General features: G+C 53.1%; 1 protein-coding gene across 2 annotated transcripts; it reads right to left on the bottom strand.

The window, feature by feature from the left end:
- Nucleotides 1–256: 256 nt before the first annotated feature.
- ACVRL1 (activin A receptor like type 1) lies at nucleotides 257–19230 on the bottom strand. 2 transcript variants are annotated; one of them, XM_059871828.1, is made up of 10 exons: nucleotides 18906–19230; nucleotides 14435–14505; nucleotides 13014–13238; nucleotides 10815–11014; nucleotides 10618–10717; nucleotides 7878–8024; nucleotides 6445–6720; nucleotides 5058–5255; nucleotides 2838–2968; nucleotides 257–1507 (listed from the first exon to the last, which is right to left on the bottom strand). In XM_059871828.1, the coding sequence occupies exons 2-10, from the start codon at nucleotides 14502–14504 to the stop codon at nucleotides 1373–1375; spliced, it is 1482 nt and encodes a 493-aa protein (XP_059727811.1). In that variant the 5' UTR covers nucleotide 14505; nucleotides 18906–19230; the 3' UTR covers nucleotides 257–1372. The 2 variants fall into 2 exon arrangements, with proteins under 2 accessions (XP_059727811.1, XP_059727812.1); XM_059871829.1 differs by lacking the exon at nucleotides 18906–19230 and adding an exon at nucleotides 16160–16303.
- Nucleotides 19231–21106: the final 1876 nt, after the last annotated feature.

Raw genomic sequence — 21106 nt, 5'->3', positions numbered from 1 at the left:
AGAACACCCCAAGGCCCAAGGTGAGCAGTCCAAGCCCAGATTAAGGCACCCAAACCCCTCCATGACCTCATGCCATGCCCAGCAGCAGCTGCCCTTTGCTTCCCAGTTCCTCCCAGTCTCTAACTGGGCCCAGACCAAGGTGGCAGCTGTGATGTGCTGAGAACACTTTGGAGCTGAAGCCCTAAATTGAGCCAGGAGTGCCCAGTGCCCATCCTGCTGCGGTGCCCAGTGCCCAGCGTGGGAGCTTGGGCAGCTCTTAGGTGATAAAATAGCTTTACACTTTATTAAATATATTAAATCTTAATAATTAAATAGTTATGTGGCAAAGCTGGTTCTGCTGAACGTCCTGGTCATGTCCAAACATCTCCAAGCATGGGGCGGATTTTGGGATGGTGAGGAGCGATTGGGGATGAAGCTGGCCGAGCCAAAACACCTCAGAAAACACCAAAATATTGGCAAAGAGCCAAGAGGGCACCTCTTTGGCAAGGGGGACGCTGGCTGCTTGAATTGATGACTTTAAAAGTCATCCCAAATGACTCCGTGACCTGGAAGGATCACCACGGGACCCCCATCCTGACGCTCGGACCACTCTGTTCACCGGCAGCGCCTCATTTTTGGGATCCCCACAATCCAGGGTGCAGATCCAAGGGGGTGCTGCCCTTGTGCCAACCTTTGCCAAAGAAACCCATCCCTCCTCTAGCGGGCACCGCGGCTCTGCCGGGGAATTCCTGCCAGCGCTGGGCGGGCGGGTCCGGGCAGCTCCGCGGCCGCGTGGAGCCGGCGCTGGGTGGGGGCCCCGAGGGCTGGGGGTGGTTCTGCCATCGGTGCCCCTCGGGGTGGGTGCCCCAAGGGCTGGGGGTGGTTCTGCCATCGCTGCCCCTCGGTTTGGGGTTGTTCTGCCATCGCTGCCCCTCGGGCTGTGGGTGGTTCTGCCATCGGTGCCTCTCGGGTGGGGGTGGTTCTGCCATCGCTGCCCCTCGGTTTGGGGTGGTTCTGCCACCCGTGCCCCTCGGGATGGGGTGGTTCTGCAATCGGTGCCCCTCGGGATGGGGGTGGTTCTGCCATCGGTGCCCCTCGGGGTGGGGGTGGTTCTGCCACCCGTGCCCCTCCGGCTGGGCGACCAGCTGCCATCCCTGTCGGCACAGCGAGACGCGCCGGTGTCGGATGACGGATCCAAGGATATTTTTATGGCCGGGTGGAAGATTCCTCCTTTGGTGGTTTTTTTTTTTTTTTTTTTTCCTATTTTTTTCTTCGTGCTTGCAAATTCAACCGGCTCGAAGGAGGAGTGGGAGAGGCAGGAGCTGCTCTGTGACCGGGGCCATCCCGTCCCCGGTGCCGCCCGTCAGTGGCTCCGGTGTCCGGTTCCCGGCGCTCACTGCTCCAATTTTGGCTTCTCGGCGGAATTGCTGAGCTTCTTCAAGGTCTTTTTAATGCGCAGGGCGGTGAGACGAGCCGAGGGGCTCTGGTACCAGCACTCCTTCATGATCTTCGCCAGCGCCGACAGAACCTGAGGGGGAGGCACAAAAAGAGGGATAAACGCGAGGGTTTGGTGGGTAGTGGGATAAACGCCAATCACTTGTTTTTAATTTTTTTAAAGTTTCATAGTAATAAAATGGTTATAAAAATAGTAATATAATTAGAGTAATAATAATTTGGACAATTTGAATTAGGACAATATGAGACAATAAAAACAAAGAGTTACGGACAGTCCGGGTACCTCTTTCTGGGCAAAATAAGCCCGAAAAAGGACCCACGTTAACAGAGGATTAACCCTTAAAGCAACAGCCTGTTGCATATTCATACAGCTCATGCATGATGCATCAATTCCATTCAAACCCAGGATTCTGTCTGGGCAGTGTCAGCTTCTGCCTCTGAACCCTGACAGCTCTTCAGGGCTGAGCGAGGCAGGAAGAAGTTCGTTTCTTCTGATAAGGGAGCAATAAATTCTCTTTCTCTGAACGATTCAGGTGTCCTGTGGCTGTTAGCTCAGTGCGAGTCCTTTCTTTAGGAAAAAAGCATCCTACATAGCACAGTTTCTATTTTAACATTTTGTTATAACTCAAACTGTATTTAACACACTGCTTAAGAGAATACAGCATCACTTTCTAACACAACACATATAATATTCATTTCAATATTTGTGAAAAGCCAATCATAAAATGCACATTTTTCACAAAACTATGTAAGATACGTTTTTTTAACGAAAGGACTCACAGCAAGATAGCAACCACAGGACACCTGAATCGTTCAGAGAAAGAGAATTTATTGCTCCCTTATCAGAAGAAACGAACTTCTTCCTGCCTCGCTCAGCCCTGAAGAGCCGTCAGGGTTCAGAGGCAGAAGCTGACACTGCCCAGACAGAATCCTGGGTTTGAATGGAATTGATGCATCATGCATGAGGTGTATGAATATGCAACAGGCTGCTGCTTTAAGGGTTAATTCTCAGTTAACGTGGGTCCTTTTTCGGGCTTATTTTGCCCAGAAAGAGGTACCCGAACTGTCCATAATTCTTTGTTTCTATTGTCTCATATTGTCCTAATTAGAATTGTCCAAATTATTATTACTCTAATTATATTACTATTTTTATAACCATTTTATTACTATGAAACTTTACAAATTTTAAAAACAAGTGATTGGCGCATTTCACATTTTCCATTTTAACATTATGTTATAACCTAAAACTATATTTAACACACTTAAGAAAATTAATACAGCACAACTTTCTAACATAACACATATAACATTCATTTGAATATTTGCAAAAATCCAATCATAAATACGCATTTTTTCACAGGTAGCAAGGGGTGGGAGAGGGGGAGGGTCACCCCGGGGCTCACCGAGTCGGAGAAGAGGCGGTTGGGGATCACGGGGGTCTGCTGGTCCACACACACCACCTTCTTCATGTCCTCAAAGCTGGGGTCGCTGGGCACGGCATCGAAGAAGGGCGGCCGGTACTCCTCCACAATGCCTGCAGGATGGGGGGACAGCGAGGGGTTCACCCCATCCTCACCCTCATCCTCATCCTCATCCTCATCCCCATCCTCGTCCCCATCCTCATTCCCCATCCCCATCCTCATCCTCATCCTCACCCTCATCCTCATCCTCATCCTCACCCTCATCCCCATCCTCATCCTCATCCTCACCCTCATCTCCATCCTCACCCTCATCCCCATCCTCATCCTCATCCTCACCCTCATCCTCATCCCCATCCTCATCCCCATCCTCATCCTCATCCTCATCCTAATCCTCATCCTCACCCTCATCCCCATCCTCACCTTCATCCTCATCCTCATCCCCATCCTCGTCCCCATCCTCATCCCCATCCCCATCCTCACCCTCACCCTCATCCTCATCCTCATCCTCATCCTCATCCTCACCCTCATCCTCACCTTCATCTTCACCCTCATCTTCACCCTCATCCTCATCCTCACCCTCATCCTCACCCTCATCCTCACCTTCATCTTCACCCTCACCCTCACCCTCATCCTCATCCTCATCTTCATCCTCATCCTCACCCTCATCCTTACCCTCATCCTCATCCTCATTCTCCCCCTCACCCCCATCCTCATCCTCACTCCCATCCTCACCCTCACCCCCACCCCCACCCTCCACCCTGCACATCACGCTCAGCGATGTGCCCCCACTGTTGATGGAGTGACCAAACCATCCTTTGTCCGCTAAAAAAGGAAAAAAGCCCAGAACTTTCTCTCCTCAATAAGGTGAAAAGACTCCTCCTATGACCTGAGGGACTTCACCTCAAACTTAAGGACAGCCAGTTGGACAGGAGCCAAAAAGTCCCACCTGAGCAATTCACTAGAAAAAGAAGAGGGCAAAGGAACTAATTGCTTTTGTGAGGTGTTTTACCAGGAGCAAGAACCTCTTGCCCTAACTCAGTTTTTCTCTATAAAGAGCTTTGCTATTTTGCCTTTTATTATAACCTTTCTGTTTCCAGCACTGCCATAGAAGCCATCCTGCTGATTTTATGCCCTCTGAGGTAGCTGAGCTATCTTGGGTGAGTAGATCTCCAAGAGTTTATGAGACCTGGCTGGAGGAGACTCCGATTTCAATCAGGGGCTGCTGGAGGGTCCCGGCACAGCCGAGATGCTCCCGGCAGCATCACACCCTGGGCTGTGCCTCTCCTGGGCACACAGCGTGGTGGCAGCTGGCTCTGGCACCACCGGTGGCTCCAGCACCAGCTGCAGCCCTGGCACCAGCCCAGCAGCCGCCCCACCACGAAGATCATCACCCACAGCAGCCCTTGGCACTGTGGCCACCTCCTCTCAGCACCTGGTGGTCAGCCTGCCAGCCGGCCCAGCTAATCTCGGTTTAATTCTTGCATATGTCCGTGTCCCCGTGGGATTTAATGGCACTGGGAAGCCTCGAGCCCCCAGCAGCTCCCTGCACCCCGAGGGGTGACCCCAAAATCTCAGGGTCCCCTGGAGTTCCCCATCCCCGATCCCCTGAAGCTGTCCTGGAGAGTGAGGGGTCCTGCAAGGGTTAAACTCAGCCGGCTGAAGGTCATTCCTACGCAAGGCCGGGTAATTCGGAGTAAATGTGTAATCTGAGGGAGCCCTGGGGACATAAATGAGATTATCCCGGCCAGACTGCGCCTGGGGGGGACCCTCCCACCCCATCCGCCAGCGCCCACCGTTTAATTAATGTTTAAATGGACTTTGCTGTGATGAGCAGCACCTGCCAGGCAGCCCGAATTCTGTTCATCCCCAGCTCGGGGGGACCCTTCCCCTTGTCCCTGTCCCGAGTTCCCGAGCCAAGCCCGGCGGCCGGAGGTCCCGGCCGTGGCCGCTTTCCAGGCAGCGCTTGAAGCTGCTTGTTTTCTAATCAGCGCTGAACAAACAAAGCACTGATTGAGCCTAATGGGCCCTTTAATCAGGGAGCCGGGTGCTGACACTAGATTACAGTGTTTATAATTTACAGCTAATCTTCTGGGCGAAGGAAAGGAGGAAAAAAAAAAAAAAAAAGGAACAAGAAAAGGAGGGAAGGAGTGAACGGGAGCGGGGAGGCGGGAGCGAGCGGAGCCGGGGCCGGGAGCTGCTCACCGTTCACCACCGTTCTCCGGGTGATCTCCCACAGCACCAGCCCGTACGCCCAGATGTCAGTCTTCTTGTAGGACTCGAAGCAGTCGGTGCGGATCTGCTCGCTCAGAACCTCCGGGGCCATGTAGCGCTTGGTGCCCACCCGGGGGTTGTTGCCAATGTCCAGGTAATCGCTGCCCTGGGAGTGCATGACGGCCAGCCCTGGGGGACAGGTCACAGAGTCATTTGGGATGGCTTTTAAGGTCATTAATTCAGCTATAAAAGGCTGGGATACCGGCCCTGAGCAGTGCTGTGCTGGTGCTGCATCCATGGGGCTCAGCAACCCTGAGGTCCCAAAACCCCAGGATGCCACATCCTTGGGGCACCATCACCCTGGGGCACCACATCCCTGGAATGTTACATCCCCAGGGTACCACATTCCCAGAGCATCACATCTGTGGGGTTCCACAGCCCCAGAGCACCATGTCCCTGGGGTTCCACAGCCTCGGGATACCACATCCCTGGGGTACCACATCCCCGGGGTACCTCACCACTGGGGTACCTCACCACTGGGGTACCTCACCACTGGGGTACCTCATACCTGGGGTATCTTATACCTGGGGTACCATATCTCCGGGATACCACACCCCTGGGTACCCTTGGGTGCTGCAGCCCTGGGTATCACCACCCTGGGGTTTCACACCCCTAAATTCCACATCCCTGGGGTCCCTCATCACTGGGGTACCTCATCTCTGGGCTACCACACCCCTGGATTCCTCATCCCTGGGGTACCACATTCCCAGGTTACCACACCCCTGTATTCCTCATCCCGGGGATACCCCATCACTGGGGTACCTCATTCTTGGGGCACCTCATCCTTGGGGTACCTTATCCCTGGATTCCTCATCCTTGGGGTACCCCATCCCTGGGGTCCCTCATCCCTGGGGTACCACACCCCTGGGTTCCTCATCCTTGGGGTACCACATCCCTGGGGTACCTCATCCTTGGGGTACTACACCCCTGTATTCCTCATCCCTGGAGTACCCCATCACTGGGGTACCTCATTCCTGGGGTACCACATCCCTGGGGTACCACACCTCTGTATTCCTCTTCTGGGGGGTACCCCATCCCCGGGGTATCTCATCCCTGGGGTACCCCATCCCTGCGGCACCTCATCCTTGGGGTACCACATCCCCAGGGTATCTCATCCCCAGGATACCACATCCCTGGATTCCTCATCCCTGGGGTACCCATCTTTGGGGCACCTCATCCTTGGGTACCCCATCCCTAGGGTACCACATCCCTGGATTCTTCATCCCTGGATTCCTCATCCCTGGGGTACCCCATCCCTGGGTACCTCATCCCTGGGTACCCCATCCTTGGGGTACCACACCCCACCCCTCCATCTCACCCAGGTCTGCGATGCAGCACTGCCGGTTGCTCTTCACCAGGATGTTCCTGCTCTTCAGGTCCCGGTGGGCGATGGCAGGTTTGCCCTGAGTGCCAAAAATCTCCACGTGGAGGTGGACGAGGCCACAGATGATGGAGGAGGCCAGGCCCAGGCAGGTGTCCACATCCAGGGCTGTCCTCTGCAGGTAGTCGTAGAGGGAGCCGTTCTCGTGGTAGTGGGTGATGAGCCAGAGCTGCGTGCTGGAGTTCCTGGAGGTCATGTCAGAGGCGATGAAACCTGGCCAGGGAGAAACAGCTGGGGTCAGGGAACCTGGGAAACACCTGGGAAACACCTGGGATCATGGGAAACACCTGGGAAACACCTGGGGTCAGGGAACCTGGGAAACAGCTGGGAAACAGCTGGGATCCTGGGAAACACCTGGGAAACGGAAACAGCTGAGAAACACCTGGGAAGCACCTGGGAAACAGCTGGGAAACAGCTGGGATCATGGGAAATGCCTGGGAAACAGCTGGGAAACACCTGGGATCAGAGAAGCTGGGAAACATCTGGGAAACAGCTGGGAAACAGCTGGGGACACAGACCCTGGGAAATACCTCCGATCATGGAAAACACCTGGGATCAGGGACAGGGGGGAAACACCTGGGACCAGGGGCCCTGGGAAACATCTGGGATCATGGGAAACACCTGGGATCAGGGACAGGGAGAAACACCTGGGATCAGGGATCATGAGAAACACCTGGGACCCTTGGAAACACCTGGGACTCAGGGAAACACCTGGGAAACACCTGGGATCAGGGACAGGGAGAAACACACCTGGGAGCAGGGACCCTGAGAAACACCTGGGATCATGGGAAACACCTGGGAAACACCTGGGACCCTGGGAAATACCTGGGATCATGGGAAACACCTGGGAAACACCTGGGACCCTGGAAAACACCTAGGATCAGTAATCCTGGGAAACACCTGGGATTAGGGACAGGGAGAAACACCTGGGGACATGGACCCTGGGAAACATCTGGAATCAGGGACCCTGGGAAAAACCTGGGACCCTGGGAAATACCTGGGATCATGGGAAACACCTGGGAAACACCTGGGACCCTGGGAAACACCCAGGAAACACCTGGGGACACAGATCCTGGGAAACACCTGGGACCCTGGGGAACACCTGGGATCATGGGAAACACCTGGGATCATGGGAAACACCTGGGATCAGGGACCTTGGGAAACACCTGGGACCCTGGGGAACACCTGGGATCATGGGAAACACCTGGGATCAGGGACCTTGGGAAACACCTGGGACCCTGGGGAACACCTGGGATCATGGGAAACACCTGGGATCAGGGACCTTGGGAAACACCTGGGACCCTGGGGAACACCTGGGATCACGGACCCCCCCCCCCATTCTGCCCCCTGTTCCCAGCCCCCCGGCTCACCCAGGATGTTGTCGTGCCGCAGGAGGACGGTGTTGTAGATCTCCGTCTCGCGGAACCACGACTGCTCGTCCCGGGAGGAGAAGATCTTGACGGCCACGCTCTCGCCGTGCCACACGCCCCGCCACACCTCGCCGTAGCGCCCTTTACCTGCCACAGCCGTGGCACCGCGTCACTCAGTGCCCCCAGGAGCCGGTGAGAGCACCTGGATCCCACTGGGAGAGCTCTGGAGCAGCACGGGGGTCCTTGGCCAGCATCTCCTCACCCACCCAACTGCTCCCTCCCTCCCTGGGCAGCAGGACAGGGGAGGAACTTGGGGTTTGTCCTAAATTGCACAATGAGTGTGAATTCTATTGCCATCTGTTAGAGGTGGGGCAGTTCTCTTCCATTCTTTGGGCAGTTTTCTCTATCTCTTCCACAAACCAATCCTCCCTCCAGGAGATATCTCCTGTTCATGGGCCATTAATTATTAATTATCTCCTGTTCATGGGCCATTAATTATTAATTACCTTCTATTCATGGGCCAGTGAGGGTCACTCCATGGCTGATAAAATTCCATCATCCCATTGGGAGATGCTCTGCCCAGGGGAGGAGCCAAGCATTCCTACCTGGATACACTCTGAGATTTCAAACATTCCTACCTGGATACAATCTGAGATTTCAAACATTCCTACCTGGATACAATCTGAGATTCCAAACTTTCCTACGCGGATACAATCTGAGGTTTGGGACACCCCAGCAGCCTTTGCCCCCTGCATTCCCAGAGGAGCAGCTTTCTGCTCCCCTGCATTCCCAGAGGGAGCCCAGGCCCAACTCCAGCAGCCCTGGAGCTCCAGAGGAAAACTCCCCCCTTGTGCAGGATCCTGCTGCAGCAGAACCACAGCTGGCACTGCAGGAGGGCTGAGCCACCCTGGGATGGGACTGTGCCACCACCCTGAGCCACCCTGGGATGGGACTGTGCCACCACCCTGAACCACCCTGGGATGGGACTGTGCCACCACCCTGAGCCACCCTGGGATGGGACTGTGCCACCACCCTGAATCCCCCTGGGATGGGACTGTGCCACCACCCTGAACCACTGTGGGATGGGACTGTGCCACCACCCTGAGCCACCCTGGGGTGGGACTGTGCCACCACCCTGAGCCCCCCTGGGATGGGACTGTGCCACCACCCTGACACACAGGGGGTCAGGTTGTGTTCTGACTCTGTCAGTGTTGGTTTAGTTACTGCATTGTTTATTTTATTTTTATTTTCTTCCCTAATAAAGAACTGTTATTCCTGCTCCCATATCTTTGCCTGAGAGCCCCTTAATTTCAAAATTATAACAGTTCAGAGGGAGGGGGTTTGCATTTTCCATTTCAGGGCAGGCTCCTGCCTTCCTCAGCACACACCTGGCTGTTCAAACCAGGACTGGGTTCCTGCTGGGGTTTGGCTGACATGGCTGGGTCCAAACCCCTCCTGGGTTTGAAGCTGTGGTGCCAAAACTCCAGCACCAGCTGGGCATGGCTGGGGCATCTGAGACAAAAACTTTAGGGAATTTAGAGATTTTAGAGGAGCTAAGATTTTAGTTAGAGATAAGCTTTATTGGAGTTAATTAAAATCAATGGGTAGGCCTTGATGAAGTTAAGAGTTAGTGGTTAACTAATAATTGATTGCTTGTCAGCACAATGTTTGGTTAGCTGGGTTTCTAATGAGGAATATAGAAACTGATAAATGGCTTTAGGAACATTAGACAATTTTTTTTAGGAACATAGACAATTGTTTTTAGGAACATAAGACAATTGTGGGCCTCCTCTGCTCTGAGACCAACTGAAGTCAGGGAATGGGAGTCCTACCAAGGGTTCATTTGTCACATTTGCATTGAAAAGGTAGAAAGGTCAGAAGGAGGAAGACTTCATTTACTTCCTCATTTTGGGACCCCTCCCCATGAAAGGGACCACCGACCTATTTTGAGGGACAAACTACACATGCTTAATGGCTTTTGAACTAATTACCATATGAAGCAGGGAACGGGATGTACCAAAGTTATTTTGGAGTTATCCCACAATAAACATCCACTTTCTAACTTTAAAGTGTCAGACAGTTTTTGGATATTGGTACCAGATCAATATCCAGGTTGGGAATGGGATGTACCAAAGTTATGAATATGTATTTGTAGTTTGGGTATTCAATACTTTATCTATAAAAGGACTCTGTGATCACCTGTAAGTTGCAGTGTATATTTGGGAATTATCCTGCAATAAACAAACAAATAATTTCTAACTTTAAACTGTTAGAGAGTTTTTGGATATTGGTACTAGGTCAATATCCATATTGGGAACAGGATGTACCAAAGTTATCAATGTGCATTTGTATTTTGGGCATTTAATACTTGTATAGATAAAAGGGCTCTGTAATCACCTGTAAATTGTGGTGTGTATTTAGGAGTTATCCCACAATAAACATCCACATTCTAACTCTAAACTGTCAGAGAATTTTTGGATATCGGTACTAGATCAATATCCAGATTGGGAACGGGATGTACCAAAGTTATGAAAATGCATTTGTTTTGGGTATTCAGTATTGTACAGATAAAAGGATTCTGTTATCACCTGTAAACTGCAGTGTGTGCTTTGGAGCTATCCTGCAATAAACACACACTTTCTAACTTTAAACTGTCAGAGAGTTTTTGTCCCACACAGGTGGATATCGGCACTAGATCAATATCCATATTTTTTAATAAATCACAGCCTCCTCTCCTTACCCACACACTCCATGAGGGTGATCTGCCGCGCCACCGTCCTCTGGACAAGGAAAGGCAGCCCAGACCCGCTGCCCGTGGTGCAGTCGTCGTTCAGCAGGTCCTGTGCCAACAGGGGCGACCACAGGGTCAGCGTGGTGCCATCCCCACATGCACACACACCTTGGGGACATTCAGGGTCCCTCAGGGGGCTCACCCACCTCTAAGGTGCTGTCTCCCATCATGGATGCCTTCAGCATGAGGTCTGTGTCACCGAAGTCGCTGTGCTTGTGGCGCTGCTGGGCCACCTTCCAGCAGAAGAGCGCCGTGAGCGCCGCGAGGACGAGGAGGGAGAGCAGAGGGACGAAGATCATCAGGAGGAGGTTGGGTAGGGAAGGTGTCTTTACCAGAGCATCTTCTCCTGGGTGGGGGAAACGAGGGTGTGGCAGTCACATTCTCTGAAAAAAATCCCTCTGCCCAGGATTTTTCTCCTGGGAAGCTGAGGAGCCTCAGAGAGAAGGAAAACAATTCTTATCTCATTTGCTTCTCCTGTGCTGTGCTCATGTGGAATGAGTTTGGGGATTGTTTACCCACAGGTGATTGTGTCACTGGGTTCTGCTCTGAGTTGTTTTGACTCACTGGCCAATCAGGGCCTGTGTGGAGAGAGTCTCCAGTTTTCATTATTTTTTTTTTAGCATTGAGTAAGTATCCTTTCTGTATTCTTTAGTATAGTACAGCATTCTTTACTATAATACAGTATTATAAAGTAATAAATCAGCCTTCTGAGAGCATGGAGCCAGATCCATCATCCCTCCCTGCAAATCCAAGACCTGCCAGCATCCCAGCAGGGATCAGCGAGGACACAAACATCAGACACCCCCCAGCCCCCCAAGGACCTTCCCCAGCCCTCCCTGCCCACTCTGGTTCCGTTTCCCTCAGCTGAGGTGACACTTCCTGGGCTGGAACCATTCTCCAGCAGCACAAAGAATTTTTAATTCCACTTTCTATTTTAAAAAGGGCCTTTCCTGTGCCATTCACATTCTCTGAAAGAATTCTTTCACCCAGGATTTTTCTCCTGGGAAGCTGAGAAGCCTCAGAGAAAATGAAAACAATTCTTGTCTCATTTGCTTCTCCTGTGCTGTGCTCATGTGGAATGAGTTTGGGGATTGTTTACCCACAGGTGATTGTTCCATTGCATTCTGCTGTGAATTGTTTTCACTCTTTGGCCAATCAGGGCCAGGCTGTGTTGGGACTCTGGAGAGAGTCACGAGTTTTCATTACTATATTTTTAGCATTCTGTAAACATCTTTTCTGTATTCTTCAGTTAGCTAGTATGGCATTCTTTAACATAATATAGCATAATAAAGTAATAGATGAGCCTTCTGAGAGCGTGGAGTCAGATCCACCATTGCTCCCTGCCATGGGGGTCCCTGCAAATCCAATACAGGGATGGAAGGGTGAGGATGGAGGGGTCTGGGCTTGGACCTGAGGGAGAGTGTCCCTGCACTGGGATCAACCCCACTCTGCAGGCACACCCCAAAAAGGGACACCTTGGTGACCCTGCAGGTGCTGGGTGAGCGCAGGGATGATCTTGGGACCCAACTGTCACTGTGATATTTTCTGGAAAAATCCCTTTGCCAGGATTTCATCTCCTGGGAAGCTGAGATGCCTCAGAGAGGAAGGAAAACGATAATTATCTGATTGCTTCTCCCTGGTTTGCTGCTTTGGAATGTGGTCTGGAGATTGTGTATCCAACAAGTCATTGTTTGATTGGTTTCATGTGAATTGTTTTGACTTAATGACCAATCACTGTCCAGCTTTGTCAGGACACTGGAACCAGTCACAAGTTTTCATCATCATTCTTTGTAACCTTCTCTCTGCATCCTTTCTCTATTCTTTAGTGTAGTTTTAGTATAGCATTCTTTAATGTAATGTAATATAATGTAATGTAATGTAATGTAATGTAATGTAATATAATATAATATAACATAATATAATGTAACATAATATGATGTAATATATATCACATCATATATCATAATATAATATATCATAATATAATATACTGATATAATGTAATATAATGTAATATGATGTGATGATATGATATGATGTGATAGCCTTCCAAGAACATGGAGTTAGATTCATCAATTCCTCCTTCTTCCTGGGGACTCAACTACATCCCCAGCCACATGGACAGCTCACCTCCTGTCCCCTGTCCCTTGTGCCCTGTCCCCTGTCCCCTGTCCCCAGTCCCCCATCCCCTACCCCTGTCCTCTGCCCCGTCCCCTGCCCCCTGTCCCCTGTCCCCTGCCCCCAGTCCCCTGTCCCCTACCCCTGCCCCCTGTCCTCTGTCCCCTGTCCTCTGTCCCCTGTCCTCTGTCCCCTGTCCCCTGTCCCCTGTCCCCTGCCCTCTGTACCTTGCAGGAAGATCTCCAGCTCGGCGTTGCACATGTGGAAGCTGCAGCACCTCATGCCGTACTGCTCCGTGATGGGCGTGTGGCAGTGCTCCAGAATGTTCTGGGAGAAGCAGCCCCGGTGCTGGGTGATGGTGCCCTCCTCCCTCCTCTTGCTGACGAAGCACACCTTGCCCGTGCAGTTGGGCTGGCTGCAGTGGGGCACGTCACAGGCACACAGCAGCTCCTCTGCGGGCACCAGGAGGGGACACGGTCACCCCACTGCCCACCCGGGAGCTTTGGAGGCTTTGGGGACAGGGACATTCTCCTAAAGGCTCCAGATTTGGAGAATGGGCAGCCTGGGACCGTCAGAGAGGGAGGAGAAGGCTGCTGTGGGTGCTCAGTATGAGGAGCACATCCTGGAACCTCCCAGAAAATCACCTGCTCCCAGCTGGGCTCCGAGTCCCAGCCCTGAACCTGGGGGTCCCCCATTCCCACAGCCCCAGGAGGCTCTGTGGGATGGGCTGTGCCTGCCTGGGATGGATCCAGCTCAGCAGCTGGGATTAACTGGGATGCACTGGTTTACAACACACAGGGTCACATCCTGCCCATAAAATCCCAGGGGCTGTGGGACCTATGGGAGCCCGGGGTGAGATCAAAAACCCCAAACCTAGCCAGTGCCTTCCCAGGGGGTGTTTTGGGAGCGGGGTGCCAGACCCAGGGTCTTTCCTGGAGTTTTTCCTGACTTCCCTGAAGGTGCTTTCCTGTGCCATGGTGGCTCAGATGGCAGCCACGCTCCCAAATTCCTAATTTAGCTCTGCCCTTTTGCACAGAAAATATCCCTCCTGGAATCAGGGAGTTCAGCCTGAGGGCAGCCAGGCATCCGGTGGTGAGGGGACAGTGAGGAGATGGCTCTAGTGGCCATCCTGCACTCCTGTCCCCCTGCCCAAAGGCTGCCTGGTGCTGTGGGGTGGTGCTGGGGCTGGTTTGGGGTTGGTGGCCTTGTGGGCAGGACAGGGACTCACTGAAGACTCTTCCCCCCAGTGAGCTCTGCTGCTCCTCCCTGGCACAGCCACCTTAACCTGGAGCTCCCTGCAAAAGCACCCAGTCCCCAGGTCACCTGGTGCCCCCTTGGGTGATGAGCAGCTCCTCCTGCTTCCCACCACCACCATCATCATCATCACCACCACCCCTGGGAAAATCCACATTTTCAGTATGTGGCACCAGCCCTTCCCCATCTCCCCTCCGGTGACAGCAAAGCACTTGATTAACCACAATTAATTAAGCTGAGATCCTCTCTGGGGGATGGCTCACCATACCACAGGGGCACAGCACAGTCCCTGAGGAGCCCAGCTTCCTCCCTGGCTTTTATTTTGGGCAGAGATGCTCCCAAGAAGCCGAGGGTTTATTTTACCCCGCTGCCACCCCGCTGCCTTGGCACTCACCGGCTGCAAAGCTGAGGGACAAGGTCATCAGCACCAGCACCACCCGGCCACCGACCCCACACGGCATCATCCTGGGGAGAGAGGGGGGTCAGAGCAGCCCCTGCAGCCCCAGGGCCCCTCCCCAACCCTGGGGGCTTGGGGAAGGGAGGGGGGCCTTGCAGAGGGCAGGCACAGACAGAGTGAGGTAAGATGTGCTGCTCCACCGGAGTTTGGCTCCGGACATCCTGGGCACAGCCCTTCCTGAGAACAGATCCCGGGACCTCCCAGGCTCAGGGGACCTCCCTGCCGTGGCGTGGGGTGCCACTCGTGGCCCCACAGAGCTCAGGAATGTGCTGGAACCAGGCTCTTGCCACCTCCATGCAGCCCCAGCTCCTTCCTTTCTCCTGGTGCCCACACCGGCCCTTCCTGTGACATTCACAGTCCCTGCACCCAGGATTTTTCTCCTGGGAAGCTGAGAAGCCTCAGAGAAAAAGGAAAACAATTCTTATCTCATTTGCTTCTCCTCTGTTTTGCTCCTTTGGAATGAGTTTGGAGATTGTTTACCCACAGGTGATTGTTTCATTGGGTTTCTGATGTGAGTTGTTTTGACTCTTTGGCCAATCAGGGCCAGAGTGGAAAGAGTCACGAGTTTTCATTATTATCTTTTTAGCCTCCTGTCAATATCCTTTCTCTATTCTTTAGTTAGTATAGTACAGCATTCTTTAATACAATATAGTATCATAAAATAATAAATTAGCCTTCTGAGAGCATGGAGTCAGATCCATCATTCCTCAGTGCCAAATATGATTCCAAGGATGCTTCACATCCTGTGGAATGCGTTAGGGGATTGTTTACCCACAGATGATTGTTTTATTGGGTTTCTGCTGTGAGTTGTTTTGACTCATTGGCCAATCAGGGCCAAGCTGTGTTAGGACTCTGGAAAGTGTCACAAGTTTTCATTATTATCTTTCTAGCCTTCTGTCTGTGTCTTTTCTGTATTCTTTAGTATAGTATAGTTTAATATTCTTTAATATAATATAGTATCATAAAATAATAAATTAGCCCCCAGAGAACTTGGAGCCAGGTTCTTCACTCCTTCCTTCATCGGGGCACCCCACTCATACAATAACTCCCCGCTGTTCCCAGGGCTCCTGCTCCATAAAAACACAGCCCCCGAGGGCTTGGCAGCCCTGCTGGTGTCACAGCCCTGCTGGGGATCCCAAGGTTGGGAAAACCTGCCCGTGGGATGGAGCCCAAATCCCCGCACCAGGAGCAGCCCCACGGGCAGGGTCTCCCTCCTGGGGCTGCTTTCGTCTGCAGCTTATCAATGACACAAACAGAGGTGCTGGGACAGCCAAAAATTCCTCGCTAAGCCTTTGGGGGAAGTTTGGCTATTTTTAATCTTCCTTTTTTTTTTTTTTTCTCCTTGTGAAAGAGACATTTCTGCCAAGGCAAACACGGCCATCCCCCCGCCGCCCCCCGCCTCGCTGCGCGGCCGCAGCCCCGGCCCCTCCTCGGCTCATTCTTCGTGTTCCCGACATAAACATGCCAAAGGCTCCGTTTCCTGCAATTGAAGGGCCCAGCCCAGGGCTGCTGGGACAGGAATCAAGATTGTTTAGATTCTGCCCTTGATGGGGAAGCGCAGTCACGCAAGGCCGGCCCTCGGGAGCGCACACGCGGACGTGGCTGACCCCGGCGGGCTCCAGCCCTGCTGGAATCGGGCTTTTCCTCCCCAAAATAACTCACTTGGCTGTGGCTTGAGGGGAGGAAACAGTGAGCAGATCCTGGGTCCTGGGGCTGGAGGGCAGGTCTTTGCTGGAGGAGCGATGCCAGGCTGATCCATCCGACCCTTGGCTGGGCCAGGTTCAGCTTTGTTTTAAAATCTCAACTGCCTCAGAGCTGGGCTAGGATCAGCTTTATTTTAAAGTCCCAACTCTCCCAAAGCTGGGCTAGGATCAGCTTTATTTTAAAATCCCAACTCTCCCAAAGCTGGGCTAGGATCAGCTTTATTTTAATGTCCCAACTGTCCCAGAGCTGTGCTAGGATCAGCTTTATTTTAAAACTCAACCCTTCTGGAGCTGGGCTGCTGATTCCTCACCAGCAGCACCATACTTCTTGCCGTCCTGAGAGCTGCAGGATGTGTGATTTAAAAGGGAAGCTGAGCATCCCAGGTGGTGAATTCCCTCCCTGGAGCCACTTCCCCAAAATCCTGAACCATTAGACAGCTGCAGGATATTTGCCATGGAACACAAAGCAGGCAGGGCCTCACCCAAACTCTGCTGTGTACGAAACATCCCCATGGATTGGTGTTGTTGCTGAGAGCAAACCTTAATCCAGAGCTGTCCCTGGCATCCCACAGGAAAAACATCCCAGGTTCTTCAGTAAAGGCACAAACCAGGCCTGGCATTCCCATCCCTGTCCCTTCCTTCCTCCCTTCCCATCAGGAACTGCAGCTCACTGGCATCCAGAGCATCTTACCCCGCCTGCCTGGGTGCTGCTTTATATTCTCTGGGATCTGTAGCATCAGGAGAAGGAAAAAAAAACCCAGGGGAAACCTCTGGGATGGGACACAGGGGCTGGCCAGGAGCTGTGCAGCAGCTCGAGGGTCTGAAGCAAACTCTGGGGAAAAGGAGAGGGTCTGGAGCAAACCCTGGGGAAGGGGAGAGGGTCTGGAGCAAACCCTGGGGAAGGGGAGAGGGTCTGGAGCAAACCCTGGGGAAGGCGAGAGGGTCTGGAGCAAACCCTGGGGAAGGGGAGAGGGTCTGGCGCAAACCCTGGGGAAGGGGAGAGGGTCTGGAGCAAACCCTGGGGAAGGGGAGAGGGTCTGGAGCAAACCCTGGGGAAGGCGAGAGGGTCTGGAGCAAACCCTGGGGAAGGGGAGAGGGTCTGGAGCAAACCCTGGGGAAGGGGAGAGGGTCTGGAGCAAACCCTGGGGAAGAGGAGAGGGTCTGGAGCAAACCCTGGGGAAGGGGAGAGGATCTGGAGCAAACCCTGGGGAAGAGGAGAGGGTCTGGAGCAAACCCCGGGGAAGAGGAGAGGGTCTGGAGCAAACCCTGGGGAAGGGGAGAGGGTCTGGAGCAAACCCTGGGGAAGAGGAAAGGGTCTGGAGCAAACCCTGGGGAAGGGGAATTTCCCCACCACCCCATGGAGAGAAGAGCAAAGGGAAAATGGAGCAGGAGACAAGAGGAGCCCAGGGAAGGGAGGCAGGGCACAGCCCTGGGGGTGTGGGGGGTGGTTCAGGGGTCCTGCTCTGACCAGGGCAGCTTGGCCAGGCTCCTCAACCCAGCTGCTCCACCTTCCCCTGAGGTTTCTGCTGCTGACAGGGGGTTTGGCCACGGGGTGAGGCTCAGGGTTCAGTTCCTTGTGCTGCCTTTCCACAGGGAGTCACACTCTGCCAGCCCCTCGTGCCAGGGGTGTGCCAGCTGCAGGGGGGAAGGACTGGACAGACACCAGGACAGAGCTGCCACGAGCTTTGCCACAGACCCCACGGCTCCAGCCTGGTTCCAGGCACAGGGGGAGGCTTTTCCCTGCCTGCAGCTGCAGGTGGGTCACAGATGCAGCAAAGCTGTGCTCACCCTCCAGCAGAGCCCACCAGCCCAGCCCCTGTCCTTGACAGGCACTTCCACTCCATGAACGTGCACACACAAAGAGAGCAGCAAAACCCACTCAAGGAAGAAAATCCCACCCAAGAGAGTAACAAAACCCACCCAAGAGAGCAAAACCCACTCAAAGGAGTAACAAAACCCACCCAAGAGAGCAGCCAAACCCCCTCAGGTTCACCTTGGTGCAGGGATGCCGTGGCCTGAGGCTGCCCCAGCCTCTCAGAAGGCTCCAGGGAGAAGGAGCTCCATGGTGGGGCTCTCCCCAGCTTGGTTTTGGAGATGGAGCCTCTTTAGTGACCATTTGGGTTTTTCTTGCCCTTCACTTCCTGTTCTGCCACTTTCAGGGCTGCTCTTTGGGCCACCCCAATCTCAGCCCCCCACTTCTCCCTCCAGCTCCATCCCAAGCCCCATCCCTGCCTTTCTGCCTGCTGGTTTTTGGCAGAAAAGTGATTTTACACACTTCTAATGAGAGACCTGGAACTTGGTGTGCAGCAGAGGAGCCCTGAGGGGACACATTCTGTGCTGCTGGAGCCCACTGCAGCCCTCACTAGCAGAGCTGTCAACTTTCCCCCATTTTTCCCCACCTCTTTTCAAAATCCACCAAATTCCCCATTTCCCATGTCGACCCCAGCCTTTCTGCTGCAGTTTTTCTTATTATTTCAGCTCCTTAGGAAGGACCTGGGGACAGATCCTGCTGCCACCACACTGGTGTGAGCCCTGATTGTGCCCCTGGCCCCAATTCCAGCCCCTCTAACCCTGATGCCAACACCACAACCCCACAGAACACAAAGGAAACGGGGCCAAACCCTGATTTTGGGGCTCAGCCAGGAGGGAAGCCCTGAGCTTGGTGCAGCCCAGACCCCACGAGCACGTGGCTCTTCCCCACTCACCTCCAGCATCCAGGTCCTGCAGGAGCCCCTGGCACTGCCCAGCCCTGGGGGGCTCTCCCAGCCACGATCCCGCTCCTGGATCCGCCTCAGCCGGGGCAGCTTCGCTCCTGAGCCCCAGCTCCGAGGATCTTCATGGATCTGCTGCTCTCCCACCGCCCATGCTGCCACCCAGGGGGCTCCCCTGGCCGTGCCTGTCCTCTGGGGGAGGGATTGTCACGATTGTCACCCTTGCCCTGCCCGCAGGGGCCCGGCTCGGCCACCCCGCTGTCCAACGCAGCCGTTTGGCAGCTGCTCTGTGGTCTGGATGTGGGAGAAGTCAAAAAAATGTTTCTTATTACTGCCTCTTCCTGCCTGGCTGGTCTCCACCACTCCCAGCTAATAAAGCATTTCCTATTGCTGAGCACACAGCCACGACCAGCCTCCCTTCCTCCCGCTCACCGGGCCCCAGCTCCATCCTGGTTGCTTTGGCTCCCTCCTCGTCCTTCCCCGAGCGGTTTCCCAGCCCAATTTCCCACTTTTCGTGGCAAATTCCATCCTGTGATGTGGACGGGGCCGTCAGCGCTTCGCCCTGAGCATCCCCAAGGTGTTCAGCAGGAGCACAGCTTGCTGGGATGGGGGTGGAACGTTCTAGAAAGGTGCTGTGGGAATGGCCTCGGTCTGCTTGGCCACCCCTCGGTGGCAGAGCCAAGGAGCTCCCTGGGTATTCCAGGTTGGTTATTCCCAGCAATTCCAGGCTGAATGCTGCCTTGCTTGGGCTGCCTAAAAACAGAGAGCAGACAAAATTAAGGGAATAAATAGCAGTCATTTATTTATTTATTTATTTATTTATTTATTTATTTACTTATTGAAGGCCTTCAGGTACACTTCAAGCAAGGGACCACACCCAAAACTAGACCAAACTTATAAAAGAAATAAAACCCATGACCAAAATGTACCTGAAGGGCCTTTCAATGAATAGAACCACTTTTTATTCCCTTAATTTTGTCTGCTCTCTGTTTTTAGGTAGCCCAAAAAGGCATCAGGAGGGGAGGAGAGGATTTCCCTCTGGGGTGTAGCATAGCATCAGGGTGTGATTGATGGGTAATGGGATGGTTCTCACAATTAAAAGGCAAAAATATAAATATAAACATAAATACAGTATAAATATAAATATAAATATAAATATAAATATAAATATAAATAATATAAAGTTAAGAGAAGGTGTATAGATTTTTGTATATTATACAGATATAGATATATATATATATAAATATATATTAATAGAAATATTTATATACTTATATTTTATCCTTTGTGTTATTGGGGCAGCCTGGGGTTGGGGTATTTGGGAGGGTTGGCTTGTTACTATGGCAACAGCTGACCTCCAATCAAGATTTAAGGATTTAAACTCCACCACTGGACAGCAAAGGAGTCGAAGGACAGAACTTTGGGGGAACTAAAGGGTTAAAAGGTGAAATCTCCACTGTGTGGACGAGCCCGTGGTGGTGAGAACCCTCTGCTCCCGGCTCCGTAATATTTCCTCTATTCAGTCCGCTGCTGCATTTTGTATAGATATTGGAATAAATTGTTTTAAATGTCGGAAGTGAGCAGCATTTCTCACAAGGGCGCGCTGGGGGATGCGGAGGGCACAGAGCAGGGCTCGGTGCCCATGGGGTCGCGCTCAGAGCCTTGTGCTGGCACGTCCCCGCCGTCCCCAGGGCAGGTCCCCGCTGTCCCCAGGTGTCCCCGTGTTGGCAGGCACTGGGACACCGCCGCCGGGGCCGTTCCCACGGCCGGGGCCGGGCACTTCCCGCTCCCCCGGAGCACACGGGACCCCGGGCAGAGGAAGCTCCGCTTCCCGTTTTGCCACTTTCAGGGCTGCTCTTCGGGCCACCCCAATCTCAGCCCCCCACTTCTCCCTCCAGCTCCATCCCAAACCCCATCCCTGCCTTTCTGCCGGCCGGTTTTTGGCAGAAAAGTGATTTTACACACTTCTAATCAACTGCACAGCTGTCATCTCAGTGCTATCTGTCAATTTTGGAAGCCTTCTCCACGGCCTCAGGTCAAAATGCAGTGCTCTCCTGGGAGTCAGAGTGTGTCACAGAGTCACAGAGTCACAGAATCACAGAATCAATCACAGAATCACAGAATAACGAGGTTGGAAGAGACCTCTGAGATCATCGAGTCCAACCTGTGCCCTAACACCTCAACCAGACTGTAGC

This window comes from Haemorhous mexicanus, chromosome 33 (genome assembly GCF_027477595.1).
Source record: "Haemorhous mexicanus isolate bHaeMex1 chromosome 33, bHaeMex1.pri, whole genome shotgun sequence".
NCBI classification, from domain to species: domain Eukaryota; kingdom Metazoa; phylum Chordata; class Aves; order Passeriformes; family Fringillidae; genus Haemorhous; species Haemorhous mexicanus.
This window is presented reverse-complemented; position numbering and strand designations above follow the sequence as displayed.

Bases quoted from the DNA above. Each gene is read 5' to 3' on its own strand.
- ACVRL1 (XM_059871828.1), bottom strand. From the start codon at position 14,504: ATGATGCCGTGTGGGGTCGGTGGCCGGGTGGTGCTGGTGCTGATGACC. The intron at 11,015-13,013 runs GTACAGAGGGCA...TCCCCCACCCAG, and splicing joins GCTGGAGATCTTCCTGCAAG to GAGAAGATGCTCTGGTAAAG. The intron at 2,969-5,057 runs GTGAGCAGCTCC...CCCATCCTGCAG, and splicing joins CCGGAGAACGGTGGTGAACG to GCATTGTGGAGGAGTACCGG.